This window comes from Meles meles, chromosome 9 (genome assembly GCF_922984935.1).
Source record: "Meles meles chromosome 9, mMelMel3.1 paternal haplotype, whole genome shotgun sequence".
Lineage (NCBI taxonomy): Eukaryota > Metazoa > Chordata > Mammalia > Carnivora > Mustelidae > Meles > Meles meles.
Window position 1 is genome coordinate 58,229,920 of NC_060074.1, and position 13,429 is coordinate 58,243,348.

The 13,429-nt window shown below is 42.3% G+C and overlaps 1 protein-coding gene across 8 annotated transcripts in view; it reads right to left on the minus strand.

Annotated features, from left to right (window-relative positions):
* Window positions 1-11,240, minus strand: part of RBMS1 (RNA binding motif single stranded interacting protein 1) — a 214,062-nt gene extending 202,822 nt beyond the window's left edge. Inside the window, exons 1-2 of one of the 8 annotated variants that reach the window (XM_046018664.1) lie at window positions 10,730-11,240; window positions 9,224-9,328 (exon numbers count right to left, since the gene is read on the minus strand). In XM_046018664.1, coding sequence (XP_045874620.1) covers window positions 9,224-9,328; window positions 10,730-10,804 — 180 coding nt within the window. In that variant the 5' untranslated portion in view covers window positions 10,805-11,240. The remainder of the gene's footprint in view (window positions 1-9,223; window positions 9,329-10,729) is intronic. The other 7 variants (XM_046018665.1, XM_046018666.1, XM_046018667.1 and 4 more) reach the window with 7 other exon arrangements.
* Between the last annotated feature and the right edge of the window lie 2,189 nt (window positions 11,241-13,429).

Sequence of the window (13,429 nt, forward strand, 5' to 3'; positions counted from 1 at the left end):
TCTTAACATGTGCTCCACAGGCTGCCTTGGTAAAAATTTGAGGGGAAGGGGAATGTGCCGCCATCAGATTCCTCAAGTCTGGAGTTCCCCTATGAGTTATGAGCCCCTGCTGGACCAGGACTAGATGAAAATAAGAGAAGCGCTGGAACTGGACAGTTTGTTCTTGGTAGTTTTGTTTCATTGTTATTTCCAGCCTTAGAAGCTGCTTGCTTGATTTGATGTTCAACGAGAGCAAGGAAAGCTGAAAGGCTCTAATAACCCAGCCAGTGGTGAGCAAGGGATTAAAAAGCACTACTAGAAAGCTTTGGACAACATTTTTTGAAGTGAAATTATTGGCAGAGGCCGGGGGGCCATTACAGGAAAACAGGTGGGCAGGAAGCAAGTCTCCTAGGGAGTGAGGAATGAGGAGGGCTCCCAGGGCCACACTGTAGGGGCAGATCCAGAGTCCGCCCCTCACAGGACATCACCAGCCACACCTCCCAACTCTTCAGGAAACCCAGTCCCCAGTCCTAGAAGCTTATAAAGCCCTACTGAAGGACTGCCTCTCAGGTGAGTTAGGAAAACCTACCCACTTCCCTGAAAGGGGCGAAGATGGGTTCCTGGAACCTGGAATTCCAACTCTGAATCTCACATTCTCCCCTCACCCAAACATGGCCCAACACAGGGCTCTGTGCTACGATGTGATTAGCATGGAACAACTATCTATGAATTCTAAAATGGGCTATTTTTACAGGCTCTTAAAGGTTGGCTGGGAACCCTATTATTAAGAGTAACAATTTATGGGGGCGCCTGGGTGGCTCAGTCGTTAAAGTCTCTGCCTTCCGCTCAGGTCATGGTCCCAGGGTCCTGGGATGGAGCCCGCATCAGGCTCTCTGGGAGCCTGCTTCTCCCTCCCCTCTCCCCTGCTTGTGTTCCCTCTCAAGGTCTCTCTCTCTGTCAAATAAATAAGTAAATAAAAATCTTTAAGAATAACAATTTATGTATGAAATATATTAGATGAGTTTCAAGTTCTAGAAAACTGATAAGTGAACTTTTGAGAACAAACTTGAAAACAATTCACAGTAAGTTAAGTTATTCCCAACCACTGAACAAATCACATAGACCTCTAGAAAAATATCATCTGCCAGCTATAGAATTTTTGCTATAGAATATTTTCTGGTAGGGGCGCCTGGGTGGCTCAGCTGGTTAAGCAGCTATCTCCGGCTCAGGTCATGATCCCAGGGTCCTGGGACAGAGCCCCACATGGGGCTCCCTGCTCAGTGGGGAGCTTGCTTCTCCCTCTCCCTGCCGCTCTGCCTACTTGTGCTCCCTCTCTATCTCTTTTCAAATAAATGAATAAAATCTTTAAAGAAAAAAAAAAAAGAAAATTTTCTGGTAGACACTCTTTTAGGGTTGTTTAAATAAAAGTGTGCAAATAATCAGGTGGAATGAAATCTAAGAAGAGGCTGAGATTAGGAATTTTTATTTCTTAAGGCTTCCATCTTTAAAACAATGAATTTAATCAAAGGTGCACTTCGTAGGAGGCAAAGAAGGTTTTGGGAACAAATCAGTTAGTGACCCGAAAAAAAAAAAAAACGAGCATTTTTTTTTTTTTTAACTCATGTCTGTATTGGTCAAAAGCCCATTTAGTGACAAATCTAAAAGCTATTGAGAAGACAAAGGTAAAGTTGATGATATTACAAATTTCTAATATAATTTACTTTTGCCTACAACCAAATATTTTGAGTCTTATTTTATAAGCTGTTATTGTTGGGGCACCTGGGTAGCTCAGTTGGTTAAGGGACTGACTCTTGATTTCAGCTCAAGATCCTGAGATCACGCCCCCCATCAGGATGGCTCAGCCAGGAGTATGCTTCTCTCCCTCTCCCTTTGCCACTCCCCACCCTCCAGCATGGGCATGTGCCAACGCTGGCTCTCGTGTGCTCTCTCTCTTGCTCTCTTAAATAAATAAACATATCTTAAAAAAAAAAAAAGGTATAAGCTGCTATTGTTACTCTATAGACAGGGAAGGGCTGAGAAGTTCTCCAGTACAAATACACTACCAATTGCAACTCTCAAAATCACCGTGTTTAAAAAGCGTTAAATAAGGGAAACAGTAGAGTGTTATTTGAGGAGCTCAAGTATAATCAAAATACAAATTTAAAATCCGAAATTCATTTTTGGCAACTTTTATCTCCCCCACCCACGCATGAAGAAACTTAAGAGCAGTATTTCATGACGTATCCAACCAATTCTGCCCATTTTAATTAGTAAATTTTTCAACTGATTAAAAAAAAAAAAACTAAAACTAGTTATCACCTAAAATGGGGCCACACACTTGCAGAGCTGGGAAAATGATGCAGCTTTCCTACAAGCTCAGTAAAAATTACTCGTGATATCTATGAAATGATTGAGTTTTGCTGCACAAAACCTTTCCCTGAAATCACTCCTCATCTGGGATGAAGACTGGTAGCACCTGCTGTTCAATGGGCAGCCAAAAGGTTGGGTTCCCTGTCCCCCCATGAGGCAAACAGAGGACAATGTGATTCTTGAAGGACTCAGTTTCATTTGCAGAGACGAAGAAAGCTTTTTTTCTGAAACAGAGCTAGAGAATGACCAAATAAAAAGAATAAATAGTTATATCTATGAAAGATCATGAATAATACAAAATCTGCTATCACCTGAAGAAATAACACGTCGCACTGGACGCATATCAACACGTAGATGGCAAGCACACGATGATGTAATTAGCAGCATAACAAAACGCTAGACGTTTTCTCCCTTTGCCCTGAGCAAGCCTAATAAATTAGGAGAAATAAACATCACTTCAAATGGTTTAAAACAGTAGGAGTAATAATTCTGCATAACCATTATGTCATCATTTAAGCATTATATTCTCAGCCTGTCACAACCTGAATAGGTTGGCTTAATAGCACATTTATAAGCATAAAACTTGAAAAATAATAATGTAAAACAAAGTAATTGAATATGAAACTCTGATGTGAAGGAATTAAGGTTAAGTACCAAAACAAAAAAAGTGTTATTCTGTAAAAGTCTAAGTACTCATAAGAGGATTAAAAAGGGCAAAAAATACAAAACAAGGCTGATTATAAATTCAAGAAATTTTCACTAATTAATCTAAAGCCCCAATTTCTTTCTAAAATTCCCAGGTTTATTGTGGCCTTTATTTGCCCTTTACTTTTTCTCACGAAACACAAGGCAGAGTTTTTAACCCCAACGATGCTGATTTTCGGGATTTCTTTGTCACGCAGACCCTTGGTAGGCTGTCTTCCTGGGCGTATGATTTTGTAAATATTTTTCTTCACTTATATCTTGTATTGTGTCTGTTTTGTCCTTCCTGGTAGCTGGTGAGATGCTGGAGAGCAAGGATGAGATACACACTCACTAACCTTTTCCAATTTCAAGTGCAAAGAACGGTGCTCTGGGATCACTCAGGAAATACAACCAATTAGTTAGTATTTCAGTCCTTCCTAAACTTTCATGAACCTCAGCAATTTTTCAACAAGTTTAAAACTTAACCTAGTTCTAGAATACAGAATACAGATGTTACAGCCAATGTTGGAAATCATCTATCAGATATCGTGTTTACGGTACCAGAGTTAAAAACAAGTTAACTGTTCATATTAGCATCTGATCTCACTTTTAGGATTTTTAGGTTTTCCTATTTGTCATCTAGAAAACTGTTCTCCATCCTCTAAAATGACAAATGCATCCATTTAAGAAATAGCTAAAAGCGATGTATGGAGAAGGACAGTGTTACAGTTCTGCATGTTTTCTTTCCCAGGAGGTCTAGGTGTTGAATTTTTCCCCTCCTCTTTTTGTCTCTCTCTCTTTCACCATCTTTGACACACTTCTTTTCCAGTGCTTATTTGAAAAATTAAAATATTCATATAATTAAGTTAAGGGTACAAAATACATTAAGAGAAAGTAAGGAATTCAGCTAAGGGAGATAAATATTCAGTTTATTTTTGGCCTAGCCATCACCAACGCTTTTACATTTTCCCTTCATATTAAGAAATGTTTAGGGGCGCCTGGATACCTCAGTCGGTTAAGCCCCTGACTCTTGGTTTCAGCTCAGCTCACAATCTCAGGATCCTCGGATCGAACCCCACATTAGGCTCCAGACTCCAGCTCTGCATTCCGCACTCAGCAGAGAGTCTCCTTCTCTGACTCTCTCTCCCCCACTCTCTGCCTGCCCCCCACCCCCGCTCCTGTGCTCGTTCCTGTGTGTGCTCCCTCTCTCTCTCTCAAATACATATTTTTTTTTAAAAAAGAAAGAAATGTTGGGGCGCCTGGGTGGCTCAGTGGTTTAAAGCCTCTGCCTTCGGCTCAGGTCATGATCTCAGGGTCCTGGGATCCAGCCCCGCATAGGGCTCTCTGTTCAGCGGCGAGCTTGCTTCCTCCTCTCTCCCTCCCTGCCTGCCTCTCTGCCTACTTGTGATCTCTGTCTGTCAAATAAATACATAAATAAATCTTTAAAAATAAAAAAGAAAGAAATGTCTAGTTTCTATTACCAAATTTGTTTGTGTGCACTCAAATTTGCATGTATGTTTTACACACCTGATTCTAAGGAGAACTTTTGCTATGTATCATCATCTGGCCAAGCTCCCACTGTTGAAAGTCTGTAGCATCCAAGGGCTGCCTCTCCTGAGGCATGGACAGTTTCCATCAGGTCTTACTATTTATCTCTTGAAATAACAGAACTGGGAAACCACAACATTTAAAATAATTCTACATAAAATCTCCAAGTCCAATGTTCAATTTTGAATATATGGTTTGATTTTACACCAAATATATGGCACTGCATTTAAATCACTCACGTACCATTACTACATTTTCTTGACTAACGCTATAGCACATTGAATATAGCACTTCCACTTAAGAGCAACTTGATATGGTTCTGCTTATTCCTCCAATGCCAACAAATGTCATGTTTAGGGTCATGCAACAGCCAGTAATTGAGAGATAACTAATTTTGAACACCTCAGTGCTAGTTTAATTTTTTTTTTTTAAGGTTTTATATATTTATTTGACAGAGACACAGCGAAAGAGGGAACACAAGCAGGGGAATGGGAGAAATGGGCTTTCCACCGAGCAGGGAGCCCGATGTGGGGCTCGATCCCAGAAACCCAGGATCAGGACCTGAGCCAAAGGCAGATGCTCAACCGACTGAGCCGCACAGGTGCCCCTCAGTGCTAGTTATATTTTAGTTGTTATCCATCAAATGAATAAATATTTTCATCGAAATACACTTTTTTAAAAAAGCCGTTTTCTTAAAAACTGAGCAGGAAAAAGTTTGAATTGTGTTGGTGGGGGCCACTGACGGGAAGCAAGGACCAGCTAAGTCACCGGTTCATCACATGTAACGGTTCCCCCCTCAGTGTAATACTATGAGATTTTTTTCCTGGCACCATATGCTTTAATGAAGAATATACAAAAAGGTACTTTTTGTAAATTAAGCACTGACGCATTAATACGCGATTCCTCTTAGGGATCTTGTTCAATTCATAAAACAGCTTAAAGTTGTCACAATAGGGGCAAAATAAATCAAAATACAAATCAAATTACAGTAAGATTTCCATAGAAAATTAAACTGGATCATTACATTTATCAATTTTGGTCTACAATTTTTCCCCTGGTCTAAAAACATTTTGCATGTACTTATTCTGAATAATAATAGTCACTAACAAGAATTTATTTAGCACCTACTGTTCTGTGGATCAGACAAGAAACCATATCCCTTGCAGAGAGATACACAGTGGGATAGGAGACCATGCTTCGGGAGCATAAATGTTGGTGAACTGGGCATCCAATAAAAACAAACTAGACAAAAAATTCCTCATCCTCAAAAAGAATGAACAATATTTAAGTGTTCGTATGATTTTACTAAGCACCTATTCCTCCACTCTATATGTTCCTCAGGTGATTTTCATTGGTTAAGTAGACATGAGGAAAATATTTTATTTTCTGAAAACCCTCTTTTTAATAAAAAGAAAAGGAAGAAAGACCCCTTTGTCTTTAACTAGGACCCATAACTTAAAATTTCAGTACTCATTAAATAAGCTAGGGTAATTTTAAAGTTCCAATAAACCATTAAGCAAAATACAAAGTCTGAGCAATATATCAGTAAAGTTTATTTTTTTTTTCTTGAAACTGTATTACATGGAAATTGCCTATATTTGAACTTAAGTTTAAAACCAAGATTGCCAACCACATAGGTATATCTAGTTATACTAACACTAAATGATTGAAAATTCTCCTACTTCTCTTCACTTATCTTTTCCTACTTTTTTCTAGTAGCTCAAGATTTAGCTTCCAACATATAAAAATATAATAGATGTTATAGGAAATCCAAAAGAAAGAGCTATTTGAAGGGAGGAATGCTAAAATATTGCATTATAATGCATCTTCATTTTAGCCATCCAATAACCTTGAGTCTTCCAATACCACTTCTAGATAGCCACACTAACCCACTCACTGCAGGAACTAAGGTGTATTCAAGGTGTAAAATACTGCATGGCTGTTTTGATATATTTAAGCAAACTTTATTCACTGTATAAATGTGGTCACTCTACCCTAAGTCTTAAAGTCATGTCTCTGTATAACCCAACCATCTTAATATACTCAGTAGCTCTATGTACCAAATCATAACCCCTAATTCCTACAGAAACTGATGGACACAATATTCCTATGGTCACTAAAGTAAAGGTTAAGGAATTCCATGAAATGTTAATGTACACAGAAATTCAATTCAGAAAAACTACTTTGTTCTAGTAGCCTTCATCAATACAATCCCAAATTATACCACTCATTATTTTTCACATTTTGAAACTTAGGTTCAAATGTGTTCTTTAGTATACACTTATACAAAAATAGCTTTAAAAGAAACTTTTGTTTTATAACATTTCATAAATATTGTTTATGCTTAAAAATTTTACAGCAAGCTTTGAATATGGTATATTTTATAGAAATATCTTTTGATAACTATGAAGAAAGATCACAAATGTGTCAAATTGCATCAGTTAGTACAAAATATTAGCTAAACATGTAAAGAACATTTTGTACTTCCTTTCTTCAAAAGAAATAGAATAAGTATTTCAATTCCCATCTGTATTTGCATATATGCACTGGCAGTAATGTATGTTGTAGCATCTTTGAAATAAACAGACCATAAGGGGTGCCGTTATACTAAGTGAAATTGATACAGCCAATGTTTGAAAATATGCACATACAGCTCTTTAGGTTAAAATACATTAAATTATCAGATTTTTTTTTTCTGTGTCGCTGAAAAGTGGATACCAAATTTAATTTTTCAAAATATAGCACAGGTCATTTATAAACAGAAAACCCTTTAGAATAATATGTGCTTATATTTACGAAGCTACATCAAACCCCCTCTTAGAATGAATGTGTCAGGTGATAAAGGGAGCCTGCTGTGATAAGACCACCCTGACAGAGGAACACAAAAACCCCAACAAGCATGTAAAATCGGGTTACTTGCAGTCTGTGTCACTCTACACTAAGATACGATGACAATTTCACAATCTCCTTTACTTCCCCTCGTGTCCTGCCCTTCCACAGCATCCTCAGATTTACTTTATGTTTAATGCAGCTGTACTGTTTTTCTAATGCTTTTCTCTTTCTGTCGAAGTACAAAACATACTGATACAGTCACACACTGTACCGGGACTCCATAGATTTTTGTTGTTGTTGTTATTAAGTGTAGAAGCAACTAACATTTTTTTTTTTAAAGATTTTATTTACTTATTTGACAGAGAGAGATCACAAGTAGGCAGAGAGGAAGGCAGAGAGAGAGGGAGAGGGGGAGAAGCAGGCTCTCCTCTGAGCAGAGAGCCCGATGGGGGACTCGATCCTAGGACTCTGGGATCTTAACCTGAGCCGAAGGCAGCGGCTTAACCCACTGAGCCACCCAGGTGCCCCGCAACTAACATGTTTTTAATGGCGGAAAGTACTAAATAAAATTTCCAAAACAGACTCCGATTGGACGATTAACTCAAGAAGAATTACTTGACAGAAGTTAGTTTTGTAAACTATGGTAACAAAACTCATTTCAAGTGCCATTTTAATTGGTATGTATTCCTTCTGATGAAAAGAAATCCAATCCAGGCATTCTTTCTTGATTCAAAACTATCATATCCATCTCTCCATTACAGGTTTCAGTCAGGTATCACTTTGTAAACAACACACCATTCCTCAGTTTTCGATATAGATTCCAAACAGAAGTTTCAAAACAACTCTGACTAGCAAACACATCACTGTACTTTAAACAGACTGATGTTTTCTATCCCATGTGTCAGGAAGGTTAAAAGACACAGCACCGAGGCAAGGATCATCACCGTAGACACCAGTTTCTAAGTGAGACCATTAACTCTTGAGGTAGATTAGGCAACACTTGTTTCTAAAAACTAACGACAAATCAAATGAATTCTCTCTTTTTAAAAAAATGACTCACACTACCCTGTTAGCAACAAATATGTCAGGGAGATAAAACAGAGCTAGGTGTTTCAAACTATGCTTACCTAAAATCTGCATCTAGTCACTTTACATTTTAGGAGATGCCCCTTTCTGAGATAATGAAGATTCTTTACAATAGGGAATTTAGGTTTAATTGTCGAACCTGAAAACCATGTTATATAGGTCAAGTCAGTGTGTGTGTCTTTCTCCTGAAACAAAGAAATTCAAGAGTAATAGGATTTCAGATTTCATAGTAGAAACAGCAAGATATGTTTTGAGAATGTCATTTACTGTAACACAAATCAATATTAAATGCTTTATGCAGGAAGCACACTTTCAGAAAATGGGCCCTAAAGCTTTCTGGGCTCCGACCCTAATTACTGGAGCAGGCTCTTGCCGTTTGTCTCTCTCTTCAATTATTTACGGAGCAAAAAGAGCCAAATGGCATTGCATTAGCTATATTAAATGCTACGTACTTGGTTTCTAACTTACTAATGGTACATAAAAATTACTAAGGTGAATGTGCCCGTAGAAACGTGGCCCTTTTTCTTCTTCACCTGAGTGTACGTATTTATTATTCATACAGTGAAGTGTTGAATAGGCTGTCCTTTAGGCACCCAATGCTGCATAATTTAAACAAGTGCATTAAACATATATGACATCTAAAAGGTAATGCATTGATTATACCTCAAAATTTCTTTGAACAACCTGTATTTACAACGTAGCTCCCAAAAAAATGAGCACCTACCTTGGGTCCCTGAAGACAGTATGTGGGGACCACACAGAAGTGAATACTGGGTATCCTCACTTCTACCATCGTGCTGCTTTCTGGCCACCCAAAGTAAGAAGAGAACTGGGGAGAGTGAAAAGAAGCCCCTTGATTGTTAGAAAATTTCTGGTCTGGGTGCTGACAAGTGTCCTTTTTTACGTGAGCAAATACAGAGCTATGCTGTAAGTACATCCCACGGACCACACACACTGTAAGAAAGGAAAGCTTATCAAGCTTGAATCAGAGATCCTTTGCACCAGGCCAGCAATGTCCTCTGCCAGCAAGGAGGACATGATTACAGCCTACCGAAGAAAGTTCAGGCGCTGCATCCCTACTTGATTCTTTTGTGATCTAGAAGGGCACCCGGAGTAGAGATAGAAGATGCTAATCACTGAAGAAAGCTGGTACATCCAACTCCAACCCTCCCAGATTATGAACGAAGCTTCCAAAGCAGTGAGACCCTCAGTCTTCACGGGCCCAATACATTTTATATACATATGTGTGTGTGTGTGTGTGTGTGTGTGTGTGTGTGTGTTTAATGCATTCGGAATGCCTCAGATTTTTCTGTAAAAATAAGGTAGGCCCACTAACAAGGTACCCAGGGTCCCTAGAAGGTCAGTGGCAGGTTGTAAGGCTGCATGTCACCGGCTGTGTTAAGAGCTGTGCTAAGAGTATGCCAAGGCCACTTTTGAGAAGCACCACTGGAAATGGATCTGTGGTCAAAATACAGGGTAGTATTCTTCTAAAGTCACTTCTTTCTCTGCACTGAAATCTGCCCATTGTCCCTCCTTTGCAAAAGCTATCGGGAAGATTAAAAAGGACATCAATGAAGGGTGAGTGAACTTTGGCCACTTTTCCACCCAAAACACCGGCGTAAAAGTAGAAATCAGTAACCAGGTGAAGTGCCACACCGCACAAAGATCAAGGCGAGGGGCGGGCGCGCAAGGCCAGAGGCGGGGAAGAAAATGTTCCGTCCTCCCCCCCCCCCCCCACCCCCCGCCCAACGCCCCAGTCATCGCGCGCGCGGGAGGTAGGGGGGCGTCCCTGGGGGGCGGGAGGCCGCACACCACTCCGAGGGAAGGAAAGAGTTAGGGCTCGCGGGGCGAGGCCCAGGAGAAGCGGTCGAAAAGCCGCGCCGCCCGCGGGTCCTGCCGCGGGGCCCCAAGCGTCCGCGGCCGAACCGCCAACGCTCGGCGAGGGGCGCCGCTCGGCCCCCCGACCCTCCCCGCCTCCCCGGCCAGGAAGGGGCCGGCGGCTCTTTCCTGTCTAGTCTCTCCCACCGCGGCTTTCTGTAACCCGATCCCCGCACTCCGCTCCCCGGGCAGCCGCCGCCCCGCGCGCCGCCCCGCGCCACCCAGGCCAGCGCTATAGTTAGCAACCCTCCATCAACTCAGCCGGGGGTGGCGGGGGCTCGCCGCGCGCGCCCCTGCCCGGGCCAGACCCGCGCACGCCCCCGGCGCCCCCCGCCCCCCGAATCCCCTTTACCTTCGCTTGAAGATACTGGGGGTAGTAGTAAGTGGCGTACTGAGGGTACATCTGCTGTTTCCACACTTTGCCCATGAAGCTGGAAGGGAGCCTGCCGTGAGCCTGCCGTGCAGGGTCGCGGGCACTTTGGGGTTTCCAAGTCTCGATCTCTCCTGCCTCTCCCTTTCCGGCGGCGGCGGCGGCGGCGGCTGCCGCTGCTCCACCTCCCAGCCCGGACCAGACGTCGTCGTCGTCGTCCTCCTCCTCTTTCTTCTTCTCCTCCTCCCAGGCAGAGAGAAAGACACTGCAGAGCGCAGAGGGCACCCCGGACAGGGCGCTCCCAAGGAGTTGCCTCCCGGAGCCCGACTGCTGCGAGGCTGCCAAGGGCTGGCGCGCGGACCGCGCTCCGCTCCGGCGAGCAGGCAGAGCGGGGCTCGGAGGTGATCAGTGCAAGTGGAAAGTCCTGCGGCGGCGGCGGCGGCGGCTACGCTCGGTGCCAGGCGGCATCTGGGGTGGGTGCGCCCGACTGGGAGAGGGGAGAGGGGCTGGCGCGCCGAGGCGGTGGGGGGAAGGGCGCGCGGGGCGGGGCTTGGGCGCCGCGGAGCCCGGGACCCGCTGGAGGTGAGGGCTGAGTTTTAACCACTCCTCACCTCCAGGGCTCGCGGTTGGACGGGCGGAAACCCTGGGAGCCCGGATCGCTTGGTGTCGGGGGTGGGGGTTGGGGGGGTGGAGGGGTGGGGGTGATTTGGGGGACCCAGCTTAAGAACTGCAAAGCGGACGGACACCTCGTTGTCTTTCCTGAGTTTTTTTTTTTTTTCTTCGTAAGGGGGAGGGGAAGTAAGGGGAAAGTGGAGGAAATCTGATCAATTTCTCACTTCCCCCGCCCAATGATTTTTTTTTTTTTAACAAGAGATCGAAAATGATTTAGTGCCCAACCACAAAGCTGGTGTCGGGACACTTGGGTTCTGTTCCCCCCACCCCCAGGCCACAACATTAATTTTCTAGGTGACCTTGGGAGGTTAGTGTCCTTCGGTTTGGGTTTCCCAGATGTGAGAGGTGAAATCTTGCCCCCTGCGCAAGGGGAGGCAAGCTCTCTGAAAGACACACACACACACACACACACACACACACACACACACACTCTCACGCCTCACAACAAACAGACGGATCCTTCTAAGGGGAGATGTAGCAAAGAGGCAGAATGTTATTATTAGAGGACACAATATAGACATCAGCTTTTCCCTGCCTCTTTCTAATGCTGCCAGACAGTCTGTCAACTCCCACTCAGGAGCAAGGAAACTCCCTGAGTTTAGAATATTTTAAGGCCATTTTGAAAGTCAGGCTGGCATATTGTTGTAGTGTGCTTCAGTGACATATAAAATCAATCTCTCTTTCTGCCTCTCTCCATTTCCTAATTGTCACAGTTCTAGACAGCCCCAGACAGCGGTGGTCCAGTTCACTACGTAACTGGATATAATTTAATGGACTTAATTGGTCCCTGAAGCCGCCTGTAGAAGACTTATATTCTAGCTCCAAAAGAGATAATACCAAAATGTACAACAGGATAAGTAAGAAATCACCTCCAAACTGGAGTTCTTGCACATCTAATAAAATGTAATAAAAAATTCACTTGTTATTAAATAGACATTGATTACATTGTTTGTCGTTTTGGTTTTCAAAGAGTCTATTTTCCTAAGAGCACAAAAGGTGAATCAGACTGAAATCTGATTTTGTTAAACAGTTATGTTTTTATACGGTTACATTTCAAATTCAAAGCAGGTTAATAAGATACTTTAAGACAAAGAAACAGTGATGTGAGACTCATAATCATATGATTTAGGCAAATTTTAAGGTTATACATTTTAACAAAACAAAATAAATAAGTTCATATGAGAACATTTTGGATATGCCAGGAGACAAATCATGTTCTCTTAAAAAAAAATTAACAGCCTGTGTAAAACCCTATACAGAAACTCGTATTTGCTGAGCTTCTGCTATATGGTGGGCATTGTTGAGGTTGATGTAAATCTGAAGGTCAGCATGCTTTGCTGTCTAGTGAGGGGAGCTTTAAAGTTCCTTACATTGTTTCAAACTAGGACCCTTTCATGTTTTTGAGCAGAGAACTGACATGAACTAACTTGTGTTTTAGGAACGTGTGTTTGAAAGGCTTGAGGTGATAAGGGAAATTACCAAACTTAGACTGCTCTACTTTTTTCTGGATGATGAAAATCCAGCCTGTGTTAAAGAGCCCAGAAGCACACACACAATTTTGTAGACACTTGATTTATGACTGCATTGGTATTGCAGAGGAGTGGAGAAAGAATGAAGTTTTCCATAAATGATTCTCGGTCAGTTGGCTATCCATATGGAAAAAATGAAATTGGAGCCTTGCCTCACAAAAGAGAAACAAAAAAGGTCAAGTGAATTAAAGACCTAAATTAGAAAACAAAATGATAAAGGTGTTAGAAGATGTGGGGGGGGGGCACCTGGGTGGCTCAGTGGGTTAAGCCTCTGCCTTTGGCTCAGGTCATGATTTCAGGGTCCTGGGATTGAGCCCTGAGCCCCACATCAGGGCTTTCTGTTCAGTGGCGAGCCTGCTTCCCTCTCCCCCTCTACCTGCTTCTCTGCTTACTTGAGATCTCTCTCTCTCTTTCTGTCAAATAAATAAATAATCTTTTTTAAAAAAAAAGGAAGATAATGTAGGGAAATATCTTTGTACCT